The 17,619-nt window shown below is 45.3% G+C and overlaps 2 protein-coding genes across 3 annotated transcripts in view; both read left to right on the top strand.

The window, feature by feature from the left end:
- LOC144892160 (uncharacterized) overlaps nucleotides 1-17,619 on the top strand; it is a 442,282-nt gene that overhangs the window by 100,678 nt on the left and 323,985 nt on the right. The gene's annotated exons all lie outside the window — the stretch shown is intronic.
- Nucleotides 15,238-17,619, top strand: part of EGLN1 (egl-9 family hypoxia inducible factor 1) — a 152,460-nt gene continuing 150,078 nt past the window's right edge. Inside the window, exon 1 of one of the 2 annotated variants that reach the window (XM_068116195.2) lies at nucleotides 15,238-16,209. In XM_068116195.2, coding sequence (XP_067972296.1) covers nucleotides 15,418-16,209 — 792 coding nt within the window. In that variant the 5' untranslated portion in view covers nucleotides 15,238-15,417. The remainder of the gene's footprint in view (nucleotides 16,210-17,619) is intronic. The other variant, XM_068116192.2, reaches the window with a different exon arrangement.

Here is a 17,619-nt window from a genome sequence, read left to right as displayed (position 1 = left end):
AAGAGATTAACAAAGCCCGATGCAATGACAAATACTCTCAAAACAACTAAGCGAGTTAACGGGCCTTCATATAGCAACCTTCATGCAATGTCAGCCGTTTCAATCTGTTAATCCCAATTGGAATGCTAAAGCCAGGTAAGCCCGATTATTCTATTGGCTTTAGGAGAGGTGGATGTCTGTGAATGGGAGGCCCCAAGTTCAAATCCGATGTACAATGTCCCACATCAGGACAGTAGAGGACACTCCTTGAGATTGGAGGAAAAGGTATCACATTTGATGACTTCACATCAAGACAGTAGAGGATAATCCCTGATATTGGAGCAAAAGGTATCACATTTGATGACTTCACATCAGGACTGTAGAGGATAGATTCCCTGAGATTGGAGCAAAAGGAATCACATTCGATGACTTCACATCAGGACAGTAGAGGATAGATTCCCTGAGATTGGAGCAAAAGGAATCACATTTGATGACTTCACATCAAGACAGTAGAGGATAATCCCTGATATTGGAGCAAAAGGAATCACATTTGATGACTTCACATCAGGACAGTAGAGGATAGATTCCCTGAGATTGGAGCAAAAGGAATCACATTCGATGACTTCACATCAGGACAGTAGAGGATAATCCCTGATATTGGAGCAAAAGGAATCACATTTGATGACTTCACATCAGGACAGTAGAGGATAGATTCCCTGAGATTGGAGCAAAAGGAATCACATTCGATGACTTCACATCAGGACAGTAGAGGATAATCCCTGAGATTGGAGCAAAAGGAATCACATTCGATGACTTCACATCAGGACAGTAGAGGATAATCCCTGAGATTGGAGCAAAAGGAATCACATTTGATGACTTCACATCAGGACAGTAGAGGATAATCCCTGAGATTGGAGCAAAAGGAATCACATTTGATGACTTCACATCAGGACAGTAGAGGATAATCCCTGAGATTGGAGCAAAAGGAATCACATTTGATGACTTCACATCAGGACAGTAGAGGATAGATTCCCTGAGATTGGAGCAAAAGGAATCACATTCGATGACTTCACATCAGGACAGTAGAGGATAATCCCTGAGATTGGAGCAAAAGGAATCACATTCGATGACTTCACATCAGGACAGTAGAGGATAATCCCTGAGATTGGAGCAAAAGGAATCACATTTGATGACTTCACATCAGGACAGTAGAGGATAATCCCTGAGATTGGAGCAAAAGGTATCACATTTGATGACTTCACATCAGGACAGTAGAGGATAGATTCCCTGAGATTGGAACAAAAGGAATCACATTTGATGACTTCACATCAGGACAGTAGAGGATAATCCCTGATATTGGAGCAAAAGGAATCACATTTGATGACTTCACATCAGGACAGTAGAGGATAATCCCTGAGATTAGAGGAAAAGGTATCACATTTGATGACTTCACATCAGGACAGTAGAGGATAGATTCCCTGAGATTGGAGCAAAAGGAATCACATTTGATGACTTCACATCAGGACAGTAGAGGATAATCCCTGATATTAGAGGAAAAGGTATCACATTTGATGACTTCACATCAGGACAGTAGAGGATAGATTCCCTGAGATTGGAGCAAAAGGAATCACATTTGATGACTTCACATCAGGACAGTAGAGGATAATCCCTGATATTGGAGCAAAAGGAATCACATTCGATGACTTCACATCAGGACAGTAGAGGATAATCCCTGAGATTGGAGCAAAAGGAATCACATTTGATGACTTCACATCAGGACAGTAGAGGATAGATTCCCTGAGATTGGAGCAAAAGGAATCACATTCGATGACTTCACATCAGGACAGTAGAGGATAATCCCTGAGATTGGAGCAAAAGGAATCACATTTGATGACTTCACATCAGGACAGTAGAGGATAATCCCTGAGATTGGAGCAAAAGGTATCACATTTGATGACTTCACATCAGGACAGTAGAGGATAGATTCCCTGAGATTGGAGCAAAAGGAATCACATTCGATGACTTCACATCAGGACAGTAGAGGACACTCCCTGAGATTGGAGCAAAATGTATCACATTTGATGACTTCACATCAGGACAGTAGAGGATAGATTCCCTGAGATTGGAGCAAAAGGAATCACATTTGATGACTTCACATCAGGACAGTAGAGGATAATCCCTGAGATTAGAGGAAAAGGTATCACATTTGATGACTTCACATCAGGACAGTAGAGGATAGATTCCCTGAGATTGGAGCAAAAGGAATCACATTCGATGACTTCACATCAGGACAGTAGAGGACACTCCCTGAGATTGGAGCAAAATGTATCACATTTGATGACTTCACATCAGGACAGTAGAGGATAGATTCCCTGAGATTGGAGCAAAAGGAATCACATTTGATGACTTCACATCAGGACAGTAGAGGATAGATTCCCTGAGATTGGAGCAAAAGGAATCACATTCGATGACTTCACATCAGGACAGTAGAGGATAATCCCTGAGATTGGAGCAAAAGGAATCACATTTGATGACTTCACATCAGGACAGTAGAGGATAATCCCTGAGATTAGAGGAAAAGGTATCACATTTGATGACTTCACATCAAGACAGTAGAGGATAATCCCTGATATTAGAGGCAAAGGTATCACATTTGATGACTTCACATCAAGACAGTAGAGGATAATCCCTGATATTAGAGGAAAAGGTATCACATTTGATGACTTCACATCAGGACAGTAGAGGATAATCCCTGAGATTGGAGCAAAAGGAATCACATTTGATGACTTCACATCAGGACAGTAGAGGATAATCCCTGAGATTGGAGCAAAAGGAATCACATTTGATGACTTCACATCAGGACAGTAGAGGATAATCCCTGATATTAGAGGAAAAGGTATCACATTTGATGACTTCACATCAGGACAGTAGAGGATAATCCCTGAGATTGGAGCAAAAGGAATCACATTTGATGACTTCACATCAAGACAGTAGAGGATAATCCCTGATATTAGAGGAAAAGGTATCACATTTGATGACTTCACATCAAGACAGTAGAGGATAATCCCTGATATTAGAGGAAAAGGTATCACATTTGATGACTTCACATCAAGACAGTAGAGGATAATCCCTGATATTAGAGGAAAAGGTATCACATTTGATGACTTCACATCAGGACAGTAGAGGATAATCCCTGAGATTGGAGCAAAAGGAATCACATTTGATGACTTCACATCAGGACAGTAGAGGATAATCCCTGATATTGGAGCAAAAGGAATCACATTTGATGACTTCACATCAGGACAGTAGAGGATAGATTCCCTGAGATTGGAGCAAAAGGAATCACATTCGATGACTTCGCATCAGGACAGTAGAGGATAATCCCTGAGGTTGGAGCAAAAGGAATCACATTTGATGACTTCACATCAGGACAGTAGAGGATAATCCCTGAGATTGGAGCAAAAGGAATCACATTTGATGACTTCACATCAGGACAGTAGAGGATAATCCCTGAGATTGGAGCAAAAGGAATCACATTTGATGACTTCACATCAGGACAGTAGAGGATAATCCCTGAGATTAGAGGAAAAGGAATCACATTTGATGACTTCACATCAGGACAGTCGAGGATAATCCCTGAGATTAGAGGAAAAGGTATCACATTTGATGACTTCACATCAAGACAGTAGAGGATAATCCCTGATATTGGAGCAAAAGGTATCACATTTGATGACTTGCCATGAGTTAGACCGTCCCAATGGAGTTGGTATGCACGGGGTGGCACAAGTTAGGGGTCTTACCTGCAACGACCAGATTGCAATAGTGGTTGAACCCACGGAGCTAATAAAACATCCAGTAGAATTGCAGTGGTAAAAATTATTACAACTATTATATCTTATTGATAAAAGTGATAGTTATGTAAGTTCATAGATTTCACTTTGCGCTGTCAGAAAACGGACTAACAAGATCTTCTTTTTCGAACACATAGTTGAGGCTCGTGGAAGAGCGAGTACAGTGAATGGATCAGGACGTAATAGGCAAAAAGAGGACACAAAATCCACATGCAGGTGGACAAAATGGATGCAGAAGGAAACTCTAAGAAGGAAAAACTGCAAAATTGGAAGGAGAAGGGATTGGTGTGGGGTTAACGAGGGTAGAGAAGATCATGGTTTTGGTTTTTTGTCTTGTGTACATTTCTTTTTGAACCCACAAATAAAGGAGCGAAAAGTAAATCTGAAATTCAATTTGTGTGACACAAAGTTCAGCCAGTTAAATAATGGAAAAAGTCTTTCACAGCCAATGAAAAAATGAAATACATCCTCATTTACAGAGCAAAAGGGGCAGCATGCAAATGTTGGGGCAAAATTCCTCACATATGTATTGCATGGGATGATCCAGTGGGCAATGCGCCACTGGAGATCTCCTGTTATTTTGGTGATTTGCTTACAATACATCGCTTCCCATACAGGTTCAGTGGGGGGCCCGGCAGGGTGTAGTCTCTTCCAGCGTGCTACTCCGTTTAATGGAGAAACAACGAGAATTATGGGCACGCAACACCTATACAGGCTCTTGCTGCTTGCAGCTTGCAATTCATTTGTTCCTGTGCTAACAGGTGAACAGGCTAACAGGACGTTCTCTGGGGGAGAAGTCAAAAATCCGTTTCGGGAAATATGACTCATCAGGATGTCCATGTGTATTCTGAGTCCATAATACCCGTAGCTGATGACCTTTTTGTTCGACATTCCTCAATATTAAGCCGATTGTCCTCTTGGACCGAATTCCTGTCATATTTGAAATTACTTCCACAGTCTTCCACCCTACACCAGAGTTTTGTCGTAGGTGCCATACTTTGTTCATGCCTGCATCAATGAAGCTTTGGCACAAATCATGGCTCTTGAATACATCAGGGAAGAGAGGGTTGAAAAACAGTGGTTCAACTTCGAACATCCCTGGGGATTATGTGTCCTGTTTGCGACTCACTGTAAGACCTTTCCAGGCATTGACAAGGCTCTGGGAGAATATAGGGAGCGTTGCTGTATCCACATCCTTGAGGTGGGTCAGGAATACTTCACGACCATAGCCGAGTCTGCCCGCCTGTTGCAAAATATGACAGGCCAATGGTTAGTTTGGCAGGTGCTCAACATATAGAAGGCGCTGAATGGAGCACAAGCGAAAGGCCATGAGGCGGGATTTCACGTGAACAAGGCCTTGGCTTCTTTCAGATGAAGTATGGCATATTACGTTTGGCCGCAGCCAATGATGGCCTCCCCCAAAAAAGTCCACAAGTTTGGCCTGGATCATTCTAAGCAGCACTTCCGGCGGTTGTAGGCAAATAAAACGATGCCATAAAGTTGCAGCAACCAAGTTATTGGCAACTAAAACACGGCCCTTAAATGAAAGGTGCGGAAGGGCTCTTTTCCACAGGTTCAGTCTCCTCTCCATTTCTCCAATCAAGCCTTCCCAATTCTTTTCCATAAATTGTGTGGAACCGAGGGACACACCAAGGTAGTCGATACCATCTGCCTTCCATTCTAAGTTTTCCGGAAGAGGAGGTACATGTGTCGAGGCAGGGAGGCAACTATTAAGGTAAGGCACCCAAATAGCTTTGCTTTTCCTCCAATTAAATTTCAGGGAAGAAGCCTGGGTAAAGGTTCTCAAGGATTTAACAAGAGCATCAATATCCCGGTTGCTTCTGATTATGACGGACATATCATCTGCATACGCTGATATAGTCAGTGGTGGACTCCTTGGGAAACACGTCAGGCCAGAGATATTCTCCCTGAGCGTACAAAGTAATGGTTCCATTGCTAATGCAAAAAGCAATCCTGAGACTGGGCAACCCTGCCATACCCCTCTCTGAACCTGTATGGGGGAAACGAGTTCATTGTTTACCTTAATTACACTAGAGCTGTCAGTGTACAATAGAGATATGAAGGCTCTGAAATTAACCCCACAGCCACATGCTTCCTGAACACGCCACAAAAAAACATGATCAATACTGTCAAAGGCTTTTTCAAGGTCTAGAAACATTATTCCAAAATCATTTTGATCGTGGTAAGTGCACAATAAATCCCGAACTAAAAAAATGTTGTCATAAATGGACCGACTGGGGATGCAGAAAGTCTGATCGGGTAGGACCAGGTCACCAATGACCTTCTTCAGACGATTTGCCATCACTTTTGAAAACAGTTTGTAGTCGGTGCACAATACTGAAACTGGTCTCCAATTCTCCATCCGCCGGAGATCTCCTTACTTTGGGAGGAGACTCGCCACTGCTCTCCTTAGACTTAATGGCATTGCACCAGTTCGCAGGGATTCTTGGATTACATTTAAGAGCTCTGGACCTAAAAGGTCCCAAAATTCCAAGTAAAACTCGGCTGGTAGGCCATCAATTCCTGGAGCTTTTCCAGATTCCATTTCAACCAGAGCACATTCTAATTCAGGAAGGGTTAACGGCACATCCAGCTCCAGCCGTTGAGTCTCAGTCAGGGATGGGAGATGGGAGGTAAAGAGTTTCATCTCATCCTCACAAACATCTTTTTTTGCAAACAGTTCTGAATAGTACTTTCTAATGGTATTTTTTACCCCATCAAAATTTGCAATTACACATTCACTGGGGTCCATAACTGATAAGATAAGCCGAGCTGGCTTCGTTTTCGGATTCGAGGTGAAAAAAGGATTTGCTCGGGCTATCTGATACTTTAATATTTTTTATACTTAATCTAACGAATAATCCTGCAGCTTTCTCCTGCAATAGTTCTCTAAGTCGGGTCTTTCTTTCAAGGTGTAACTTATAGTTTGCCTCATTCTCTTGTTTCGCCAGTTTGTTCTCCAGTTTTAGAATTTCAGTTTCTAACCGAGCCAGTGTGACTCGACTTTCATGGGTGACATATGAATTAAACTGTTGACAAAACAGCCTTATATGGGTTTTCATATTGTCCCCCTCACAGGTTAATGGAGGCAAAACGGGGCTTTTTTTTTCAACTACTTGTTATCCATAGATTGCGAAAGGCTTCCTTAAAAAAGGCATCGTCCAAAAGCCTCGTGTTAAATTTCCAGTAGGCACTAGTATACTTAAACTGAGGAAAGGATAGGCCCATAGTGACCATGTGGTGGTCAGAGAAGATAGATGGGACAATATTTGAGAAGGTTATCATATTCCTAAAACGTGGGGTGATGTCATCTGTCAAGCCTCGCTAAGGACACTTGACCATTGGAACATCGACACCATGTGTACTGTTGGTCATTTGGGTGTATCAAGCGGCATACATCAAGCAAAACCCACGACGGAAAGGAAATGGGAGAGGTCACCATGGGCTTCGGGATGTGGTTCTGGTGAGTTCCTGTCCAATTTGCGCTCAAACATGCAATTAAAATCACCCCCCATGCATATGCACTGATTCAGGTCAAACAATTTTAAATGGTTTACCACGTAGTAAAGAAAGTTTTACGGTCAGTACTTTCACTCGGTGCATGTACATTAAAAATAATAAATGTTAGGTTATTAATCACCAGTTCCAGGGAAGCAAACCGGCCCTTTATCACCTCCTGAAAGAGGCAAGAGTCAGGTACAAGTCCTGGTTTTAACAAGAACCCAACTCCAGCAGATACAGACGACATGTTACTGAAGAAGCATTTACCTTTAAAATTGCTGCTCCAGTCATGTTCAACCTTCTCAATGATACGAGTTTCCTGCAGTAAGATCACATCAACTTGTTTCCCTTTGAATAAACTATTTACTTGGATCTGGCGGATGTTATTCGCCCCACCACCATATTGCAAGAGTGAGTGTCTTCATATTTGTTAGTGAATTTTGCCTGACGCTGAGAAAACTCAAACTTTGCCTTTGTTATTATTTTCTTTCGTCGATGTATCCTGAAGGAGTATCCGTCGAACTCAGGAGTATCCTGAAGAGTTTCTGCACGGAGGGTCTGCACTGAGATTTCAGGAGTATCCTGAAGAGTTTCTGCACGGAAGGTCTGCACATCGAGCACATCCTTTTTGACAGCACCTGCTGTTAACGACTCATCAGGTGCTCTTTGTTTACTAGTCACCAATTTAGATTCGGTTTCCATAGCAACGCTTTGTCGAAAAGGAATAATATTGGCGATTGTGCTGCTGGTTTCACCCTCATTGGGAACAATAAGCCGTGCATTAACGTTTACCTCCTCTTCGTTGGGAATGTTGATTTGTGGAGTACCGGTAACCTCTTTCTCGTTGGGAATGTTGATTTGTGGAGTACCGGTAACCTCTTTCTCATTGGGAATGTTGATTTGTGGAGTACCGGTAACCTTCTCCTCGTTGGGAATGTTGATTTCAGTATCGGGAACCTCCTCCTCGTTGGGAATGTTGATTTGTGGCGTACCGGTAACCTTCTCCTCGTTGGGAATGTTGATTTGAGTACCGGGAACCTCCTCCTCGTTGGGAATGTTGATTTGAGTACCGGGAACCTCCTCCTCGTTGGGAATGTTGATTTGAGTACCGGGAACCTCCTCCTCGTTGGGAATGTTGATTTGAGTACCGGGAACCTCCTCCTCGTTGGGAATGTTGATTTGAGTACCGGGAACCTCCTCCTCATTGGGAATGTTGATTTGAGTACCGGGAACCTCCTCCTCGTTGGGAATGTTGATTTGTGGCGTACCGGTAACCTTCTCCTCGTTGGGAATGTTGATTTGAGTACCGGGAACCTCCTCCTCGTTGGGAATGTTGATTCGTGGAGTCACGGTAACCTCCTCCTCGTTGGGAATGTTGATTTGAGTACCGGGAACCTCCTCCTCGTTGGGAATGTTGATTCGTGGAGTCACGGTAACCCCCTCCTAACACACCGCATCAGTGTGACCTTTTTCCACACCTGACACACGAGGCTTTGGGACAAAACCGTTTTAAATGTCCGAACGCTTCGCACTGAAAACACGTTAAGGTGGCGGATGATGCGTACAGCTGGTAGTTAGTGTCCTCGAAGTTTATTTTGAACGAGATATTGAGGCCCGTATCGTCCCCATGGTCTGTTAGGACCATGTACACCTAGGTGCTTTGGAAACTCATGACGTGTTTAACACGTTCATTCCGGCAACCAAGAGGAATTGTCGAGATCCTGGACACCATTTTACCATAACGCGATAACACGGCCATAATCCTGTCATTGGAAATAAACGGAGGTACGTTCGATATAACGACTCTCGTCGCGAGAGTCAACATCGGCGACGTCATCACAAAATGACCACTCGCTGTGCTTATTCCGGCACTTACAACGTCATGGACGAGTTCATCGTCTGAAACGAAAACAACTGCCTTCTGATTCATACGTGACGCAGCACGTATATTTTCATCATCAATAATATTCCCAACTGCGAGAATAATGTCCTCTACAGGAACTCTGTCGGGAGGAACGCACACGAACGCATGCTTCTGGGTTAAACCCTCAAAACCCTCACATCGAGACCATGCATTCGCCATCTCGGCGATATTATCGCGCCCTTCTTGTCCGAACCGGACAAGAAGGTATCAAACCCAAATAAATCAAGCAAAAATGAAAAACCAAATACGCATTGTAAGCATAAACAAGGCTAACAAAGCGTCGTCAAAACGGGTAGGCCGCACCAAAAATAGGCCCGCTCTCAATCTCTCTCGAACACAAAGGAGTCGAAAACCCGAGAACAAAATGCCAGAGGCACATGGTATGTAACAGGAAAGGAGAGAAGGGATGGGGGGTGGGGGGGGGGGGCTGTAGGGACAAAAACAAGACACTGACGACTTACCACACTACAGAGCAGCTGCATACGGCGGCCATAACGCGACACCCAAATCACAACAGTCAGAGAGAAAGCATGTTTCTGGGGGCTGTCGGTGTCCCTATGCCATGTCCTTTGCAGGGACATCTGTGTTTGGCCTAGGGTGTTTTGCAAGCTCCGTGTTTGTTGCCCATGCCGCCATGATATGGATCCATGCGGGTGAATGGCGGACATCACATCTAGGCCAACCAGATCAGCCTATTTAAACCTTAGCGATCAATGGAGGCCTAAAGCGTGTCGCAGCCAACTCCATCCGCACTTCCAGAGAGAGAGAGAGAGAGAGAGAGGCGTTTCATATGAGTGCAAACTCAAAATCACAATTATATTGAGAAATGTATGAAACCTCCCACCCACCTTAGGCCACTCGCTGGGACCCAAAGAGGTTCCACAGAAAACTTGGCGGGGCTAACCCCAAAACTGGAGTAGTAGTTCAGTGCCTTCTCCCAACTGCTGTTTTCAGATCTCCCCACAGGTGTTCAATGGGATTTAGATCTGAACTCATTGCTTTCCACTTCAGAACAGTCCAGCGTTTTGTCTTGAACCATTCCTGGGTGCTTTTTGAAGTGTGTTTGGGGTCATTGTCGTGCTGCAAGACCCATGACCTTCGATGGAGACCCAGCTTTCTGACATTGGGTTGAACATTGCGCTCCAAAATGCCTTGGTAATCTCCTGATTTCATGATGCCGTGCACACATTCAAGGTACCCTGTGTCAGAGGCAGCACAGCAACCCCAAAACATCACTGAACCTCCTCCATGTTTGACTGTACGGAAGGTGTTCTTTTATTTGAAGGCTTCGTTTTGTTTTCTGTAAACATAGAGATGATGTGATTTCCCAAAAAGCTCTAATTTGGTCTCGTCTGTCCACAGGACATTCTCTCAGAAGGATTTTGGCTTGTTAAGGTGTGTTTTGGCAAACTCCAGTCGGACTTTCTTATGTCTCTCTCTCAGCAGTGGGGTCCTCCTGGGTCTCCTACCATATAACCCACTTTCATTGAATTGGTGATGGATGGTGCGAGTTGAAACTGTCGTACCTGGTGTCTGAAGGTCAGCTTGAATCTGTTTGGCAGTTGATCGAGGTACTTTATCCACCATTCAAACAATCCTTTGCTGCAATCTTCGATCAAGTTTTCTCTTGCTTGTCCAGGGAGGTTGGCTACAGTGCCATGGGCCTTAAACTTCTTGATAACATTGCATACGGTGGACACAGGAATATCAAGGTCTCTGGACATGGACTTGTAGCCTTGAGATTGTCCATGCTTGACTACAATCTTGTGTCTGACCTCCTCAGACAATTCTCTGGTTTCATTCTTTTCTCCAAACTCATTGCGGTACACACAGTGACACAAAACAGCAGAATTACTCTTTTTCTCTATTCAAACTGGTTGAATGAGTGATTTTTATATTGCAGGCACCTGCAACTCACCACAGGTGAGTTCAATTCCATAGTAAAGGAGAATCACCTGCTTGAAATTTAATTATTTTAACAACTTTTAAAAGGTGCCAATAATATTGTCTGGGACATTTTAGGATTTCTGTGTGGAATAAGCTAAGATTTAGTAATTTTTTCAGCTTTTTTTGTTTTGTTCCACTGCAAACCAAAGAAATACATATGTGGATCCCAAAATATTTTTTAATTCAACAAAAAAGTGCAATGGTGCCAATATTTTTGGCCACGACTGTATGCTTATTGCATACCCTATCGACTAACAGACCTGCGCTAGGATCTACTGTAATGTATAGACCAGCGAGGATAATAACATGACCCTTCCTGCCGCTTCCATTCCCATCCCATTGATGGACGGACGGATCACCCGAAAACATAATGTCTCCGGCGACTTCATCTGTGGAGAAATAAAAACAAAATTGAGATAGGGCCAAAAACGATACATAGCAGGATATCTCAAAAAGTTATGGATGGGTTTGGACAAAACTTGTTGGACAGGTTGTGTGTGTGACAAGGAAGAATCGATTCAATTTTGTTGAAGATTGTTTATACATTATATTATTTCTGTATTGTGATTTTCTGGTGTATTTTGAGATACAAAACGTAAATTGTTCACCAGGCAGAGGTATGCTTTCTACTGAGTGCCGTTCTAGTTTAAATGTGTGTTGTACCATCCACCAAACAGGGATGACTCCATTTACTTCTTGCTCTCCAACAACATGGACCAACTTCTATCTACTCACCCAAACTCTATCTTCCACAAATGTGGCGATTTCAATTGTCATCATGCCAGTGTGTGGGTTCCTCTCTCACCTGCCTTGGCATCTCAGCAAAGGACTTCTGCGACACTCACACAATTTGTCAATTTCCTGACCCGGATCTCAGTCAAAGGTACATCATCGCTTCTGGATTTGGTTATGACTAATCGGTTCATCTGATCATTTGCTTGTTAAAGTGGACATCTCTCTGGCCATTCTCAGAGAGCCACCTCAACGCCGACGAGTCTGGCATTACACTCAGGCCGACTAGCACGGCCTTCATGCAGCCATCAACTTTCTAAACTGGTCTCCCATTTCTACTGTGTTTGACATCAACTCATCCTGGGAAATTTCCAAAGAAATTTGCTCTCTCTCATGCACAGATTTATCACATTACATCTTCAGTTGTCATACCCTTCCTCCCGTCCATGGTACACTGAATCTTGTGGTGAGGCAGTTGCCCTGAAACAACTTGCCGTTGCCTCCTGGAAGGCTAATCCAACTGAAGGCAATCTCAGTTCCTCCCACAAAGTTCGGAACAAGTGTGTGTCCACCCTCAGCAGAGCCAGAAAACAATATCTCTCTACTCTCAAGACTGAACTCTCAAACCTGTCTCCTTCCTCCAAATCCTGGTGGCGTCTGGTCAAATCTGTTTCTGGTGTTTGTTCCCTCTCCATCTCCTCCATTACGTCAAACGGCTACACAGCTGGCACCACACGTGAAAAAGCTGAATGACCCAACACTGTGTTTGCCTCAAAATCTTGTGCCCCAAACCCATCGCTCTCTGTACTCACCTTACCCATTCATACCCAGCTGCTCTTGAACTCTGTGTCCTTCTCTCCTGACAAGGTGAAGTTTCTCTCAAACCTCGACTCTGATTCTGCAACTGGACCAGACGGCATCAGCCCACAGGTCCTAAAATCCTGCTCTGCCGCTCCATCACTCCCTCGCTCTGTTCTCTTCACCCTCTCTTTTGCTCAAGGTCATCTTCCATCAGCCTGGAAATCAGCCAATATTACCGCTTCACCCAAAAAATGTGCAAAAACAAATCCTTGCAACTAGAGACCAATCTGCCTGCTCCCAATCATCAGCAAGGTCATGGAATCCATCATTGCTTTGGATATCAAATCCTTCCTCTTCTCCAATGGCTTGATCTCTGATCATCAATTTGGGTTCAGACCAGGCCACTCTACTCCGGACATGCTGCTTCTGCTGCCTCAACAATGGATGGAGGTCCTCAACGCCAAACAGGAAATCAGAGCCGTCTGCCTTGACATATCCCATGCATTCTATACAGTCTGGCACCCCACCGTGCTCACCTCTATGGTATCCATAGAAAATCTCCACGCATGCCTAGTGGACCTCCTCTCCTGTCACAGTCAACGTGTGGTTCTCAATGGAATTCTCTCATCACCTCTGCTTGTCCAGGCTGGAGTTCCTCAAGACAGTGTTCTTGGCCCTGTGCCTTTTGTAATTTTCATCAATGATCTCTCTGACTTTCTGGAAAATCCTCTTTTTGCTGATGACTCCCCCCTCTGCTGGACCATCTCTCAGCCCTCAAATCAGCAGGCAGCAGCCTCTTCACTCTCTGCAGACATGAAAAAAATCACAAACTGGTCAAACACTTGGAACATGTCTTTGAATCCTGAAATATCTCACACTCTCTCCTTGTCTCTCCAAAAAGACTGTCTGGAAAACCCTCCCATCTGCTTTGCCAACAATCCTCTTGAAGAAGTTCTGTCACTCAAACTTTTGGGTCTCACTTTGTGATCTTTCCTGGGAAAACCACATTTCCAAGCTGGCCTCCAAAGTCAGTCGCCGAGTGGGCATCCTCCATCATGTGAAATCCATCCTAGGCACTACTGAACTGCTCACCACATACAAAGCTTTCATCCGCAGATTGATGGAGTACTGCTCTCCCCTCTGGGGCTTATGCTCCTGCCTCACACCTCGCTCAGCTTCACGCTGTAGAAACCAAGGCTTTTAGAATCATTGGTATCTCCAGCGATGAAGCTGATTCTGAAGGAGTTTCACTCGCTCACCGCAGGCAGGAAGGTGGTCTTTCTGTTTTCTACCGACTCCTCTCCGGCATAGCTCCCCCAGCTCTGTCTGTGCTCTGTCCCCCAAATATTCCTGCAGGACTCACAACGTCTGACAGCAACCCTCTTCTGGTGAAACTACCAAAATCAAGACTAACTCCTCACCTTCACTCTTTCATTCCTATTTTTTCCCGCCTCTGGAACAAACTCTCACACTCTCTTCAAATGCACTCTTCCCTCCAGATCTTCAAAACAGCTGTTCACTACCATCTTATATCGTCCCCTATCGAAAACCATGATCTTTCCCAAACACACCTCCTTCAAATTCCGGTTTCTTTCCTGAAAGTCCCTGCAGTGTCCATCTTGTTTATCTCGTGTACCCCATCCCGGCCCTCTCTCTTCCACGGATCTCCTGATGTCCCTGTTCCCTACTGTTGTGCTTCCCTCTCTCTCCCCCTCTTGTCTCCTGCTCCCTGCTTTATTTATTATATGTTCTATGTGTTCGCTCTTACATGAGCCTCGACTTAGTATACAAAAAAATATATATATATTTTGATTCCTTCAAAATGCCAACAGTAAACTGATTGGTAATCAACACCCAGGGCAGCCCTGCTCGTATTATATATAGAGACCTTATATTACAACAGACTCTGTGGTATAATGGTTGGAACATCCACTATGAGTCTGGAATATGAACGGTTCCAACCCCAGCATTCCAATGTAATCCCACTTCCGTGCTTTCCTTGATCTTCAATATTTGAAAGAATAAAGCATTTTTTTAAAAACAACCATATAGTGGTAGCGCAGGCACAGATAGGCCCAAATATCCCCACTTTAATAGGCCCTGCACTCCCTTTTATTTTTAAAGCCCTAGATGTAGTAGTAATACTAGTCATATCATGCATGGTGTTTTTAAGTCGCACCGAATAATTTTATTTTTTATTTAAACCAATTTTCCCAAATTATACTTATTCATTTTGCATTTCTAGGTTCTCAAAACGATTGGAATCCTTTTTTGTACCAAAACTACGAAATCAAACAGAATAATGTGTGTCACGAATTTGAGCGGTGTATAAGTCCATTAAATGGTATTGCACGAACGCAATTATATCCATTCTTTCTAATAAATCTGTGTTGCTGAAATGTATTTATGTAAGCGATATTATAAGCGAACATTTTGCTAAAAGTAAAGGGTAAACTAAAAGAGGGTGTTTGGCATGCTTTTGAGGTATTATCAAATTAAAGTCGGTCGTGGGTTCGGTGGGCGGGATGTTGTTTAAACGGCAGGCTTTTCCCTGCCCTGCGGGCGTGTGAGTGCGCAGTCTGTCACCGGGGTCCATTTGGGGAGACACGACCGGTCAAAGTTCCGGTTTGAGAATCGGGTGCTCATGGTCCGACCGCGAGGATGAGAGAATCCGCCGCCACCGTGATTCCGGGATCGTTGGCGGAAGAGGAGGATGGGGAGGTTGAGGAGAGGGGTTGCGAGGAGACGACCAGAGAAGCCGGAACGCAGCTCATGGACATGGTCCTGCGGAGCGTTCAGCACGCTGGGGACGCGCAGTCGATTCCCCAGAGACGGGATTCGGGAGTCGAGGTCGCTACGTCCCAGGACGTGAACGGCGCCGACCCGTCCGCGCAAACGGGCGCCCCTCGGGCGGGCAAAAAGGCCAGGAGCTCCATGCCTAGAAACCTGTCGGACACGTCTTTGGTGTCCCCCAGTTCGGGCCCGAATCTCATGAAACGCGTCTCGTCGGCGCCGCAGTGCCGAGACCTCGCTTCGGAGCGCGAACTCCCCGGGAGCGGCTCGACGGCACTATCCGCCCTGGGGGCGGCGCGCTGTCGCCCTGGGGGCCACGGAGTTTCCCCGAGCGCGAATCCCCGTGAGCTGGCGCTCCATTACATCGCCCCGTGCCTCACCAAGCACGGCATCTGCGTGCTGGACGGCTTCGTGGGCGATGGGCTGGGCGACGCGGTGCTGGGTGAGGTGCGTGTACTGCAGCAGGACGGCCGGCTTTGTGACGGGCAGTTGGTGAGCCGCCGTCCAGACTCGTCGGTTGTTCGTGGGGACAAGATCACGTGGGTGGAAGGACGGGAGGCCGGCTGCGGCGCTATCGCTGTGCTCCTCGCCCGGATCGACGAGCTCATATTGCATTGTCACGGCCGCCTGGGTCGATATTTGATCAACGGGCGGACCAAGGTGGGGAAAATGTCTCCTTGTGAAAAAGGGCTTGTACCTGCTTTGGAACCACCAGACGTGCCCACGATGCTCTAAAAGTGGAATATTGTTGCCATAGTTACGCAATTAGCTTATGACGTTTATCATTATTGCTGTATTTCGCTTTGCAGTATTTGGCGTTGGACTCCGACCGCAGCTGCACCTGTTAAGTTCTGATGGATAGTGTAGGTAAGAGAGACAGCTGCAAGGTAAAGCTTGCATGACCCTGATGATGACATGAATTAGCCTTGTGATTGCCAGGATACCCTTGAGGTCTGCGTCTAACCCGCGCTCCGATCGACCGACCTATAAAGCGTCACCCTGGTGTTTTGCATACAGGGTGAGGCATCGGTGTGCGGCACCGTCTTTACCTGGGCGCACCTTCTACCAGCATTAGTTGGCGGACGTTAAACATCCCACGATGTCTTTCTAGAAGAGTAGGTGAGTTATCACCGGCATCCTGAACAAATTCCTGCCAGTATTGTGGGTAGCAAGAGGACTTTTTGAAGATTCCTTGACGCCAGGTTACACCGCTTGCTGTCTGGGCAAAACCTTCTTCACTGCGAGAAAATAAACCAGGTGATTCGCATGTTTTACCTGTGGACACGAAGGGCAATCTCACACGCATGCACGTGCACACTACCTCTGCGTTCCATTAGGTATGTAGAAAAAAAAAAATCCCACAATCCACTCCGACTTTGGTAACAAGATGGAACAGCTGGACGAGTGAGCTCGTGTCTGCTTGCTCTTACCTTAGTGAGACACGACTTTAAAAGTGGATTTTTGGGTCTCCTTGTCGATGAGAATCTATCAGGAATTTTCCCACCTCGTTGCGCAAGCGGAGGGCACAAGCGGTCACGCCGAAGAAACTTCAACTCATCGACAGCTGAGGCGCATGTTGGGAGTCTGTATTTACTTTATTAACGGTGATCAAAGGCTCGTGGTGCAGAGTTTGCTTGCACACATTGCCTCACTTTGAAGTTTGCTCTTCGGACCAAAAAGTTAATACCCTTGTCAACCGCTTTGTGCAATGTCATTGTTGACTTGCTTCGCTGTCTGCCATGACGGCTCAGAAGTGGGTGCACCCACCTTTTAACCGTCTAGCCTGGGTTCAAATCCCGACCCAGGTACAAACTGTCATCCTGGTGGTTCGTCAATGTGTGCACCATCCCTCCGATGGACGTTAAACTTGGCGTCCCATCTGTCGGCATTTGCTGTTGGACGTTAAAGTCCCCAAGTTGTCCTTGTCAAGGAGTAGTTGAGCTATCGCGGGCACCCTGAACAAATTCAAAATTCCTGCCCGAACATACAGGGGGAATTTCACCGTCGGCTCAGCTGCGCTCCCAGCAATGATGCAAACCAGCAGCCTGAAATGAATGAATGGATATTTGG

This window comes from Myxine glutinosa, chromosome 5 (genome assembly GCF_964187855.1).
Source record: "Myxine glutinosa chromosome 5, kmMyxGlut1.1, whole genome shotgun sequence".
In the NCBI taxonomy this organism is placed as follows: Eukaryota; Metazoa; Chordata; class Myxini; order Myxiniformes; family Myxinidae; genus Myxine; species Myxine glutinosa.
The sequence above is the reverse complement of the archived record's forward strand: the minus strand, read 5'-3'. Positions and strand labels throughout refer to the sequence as shown.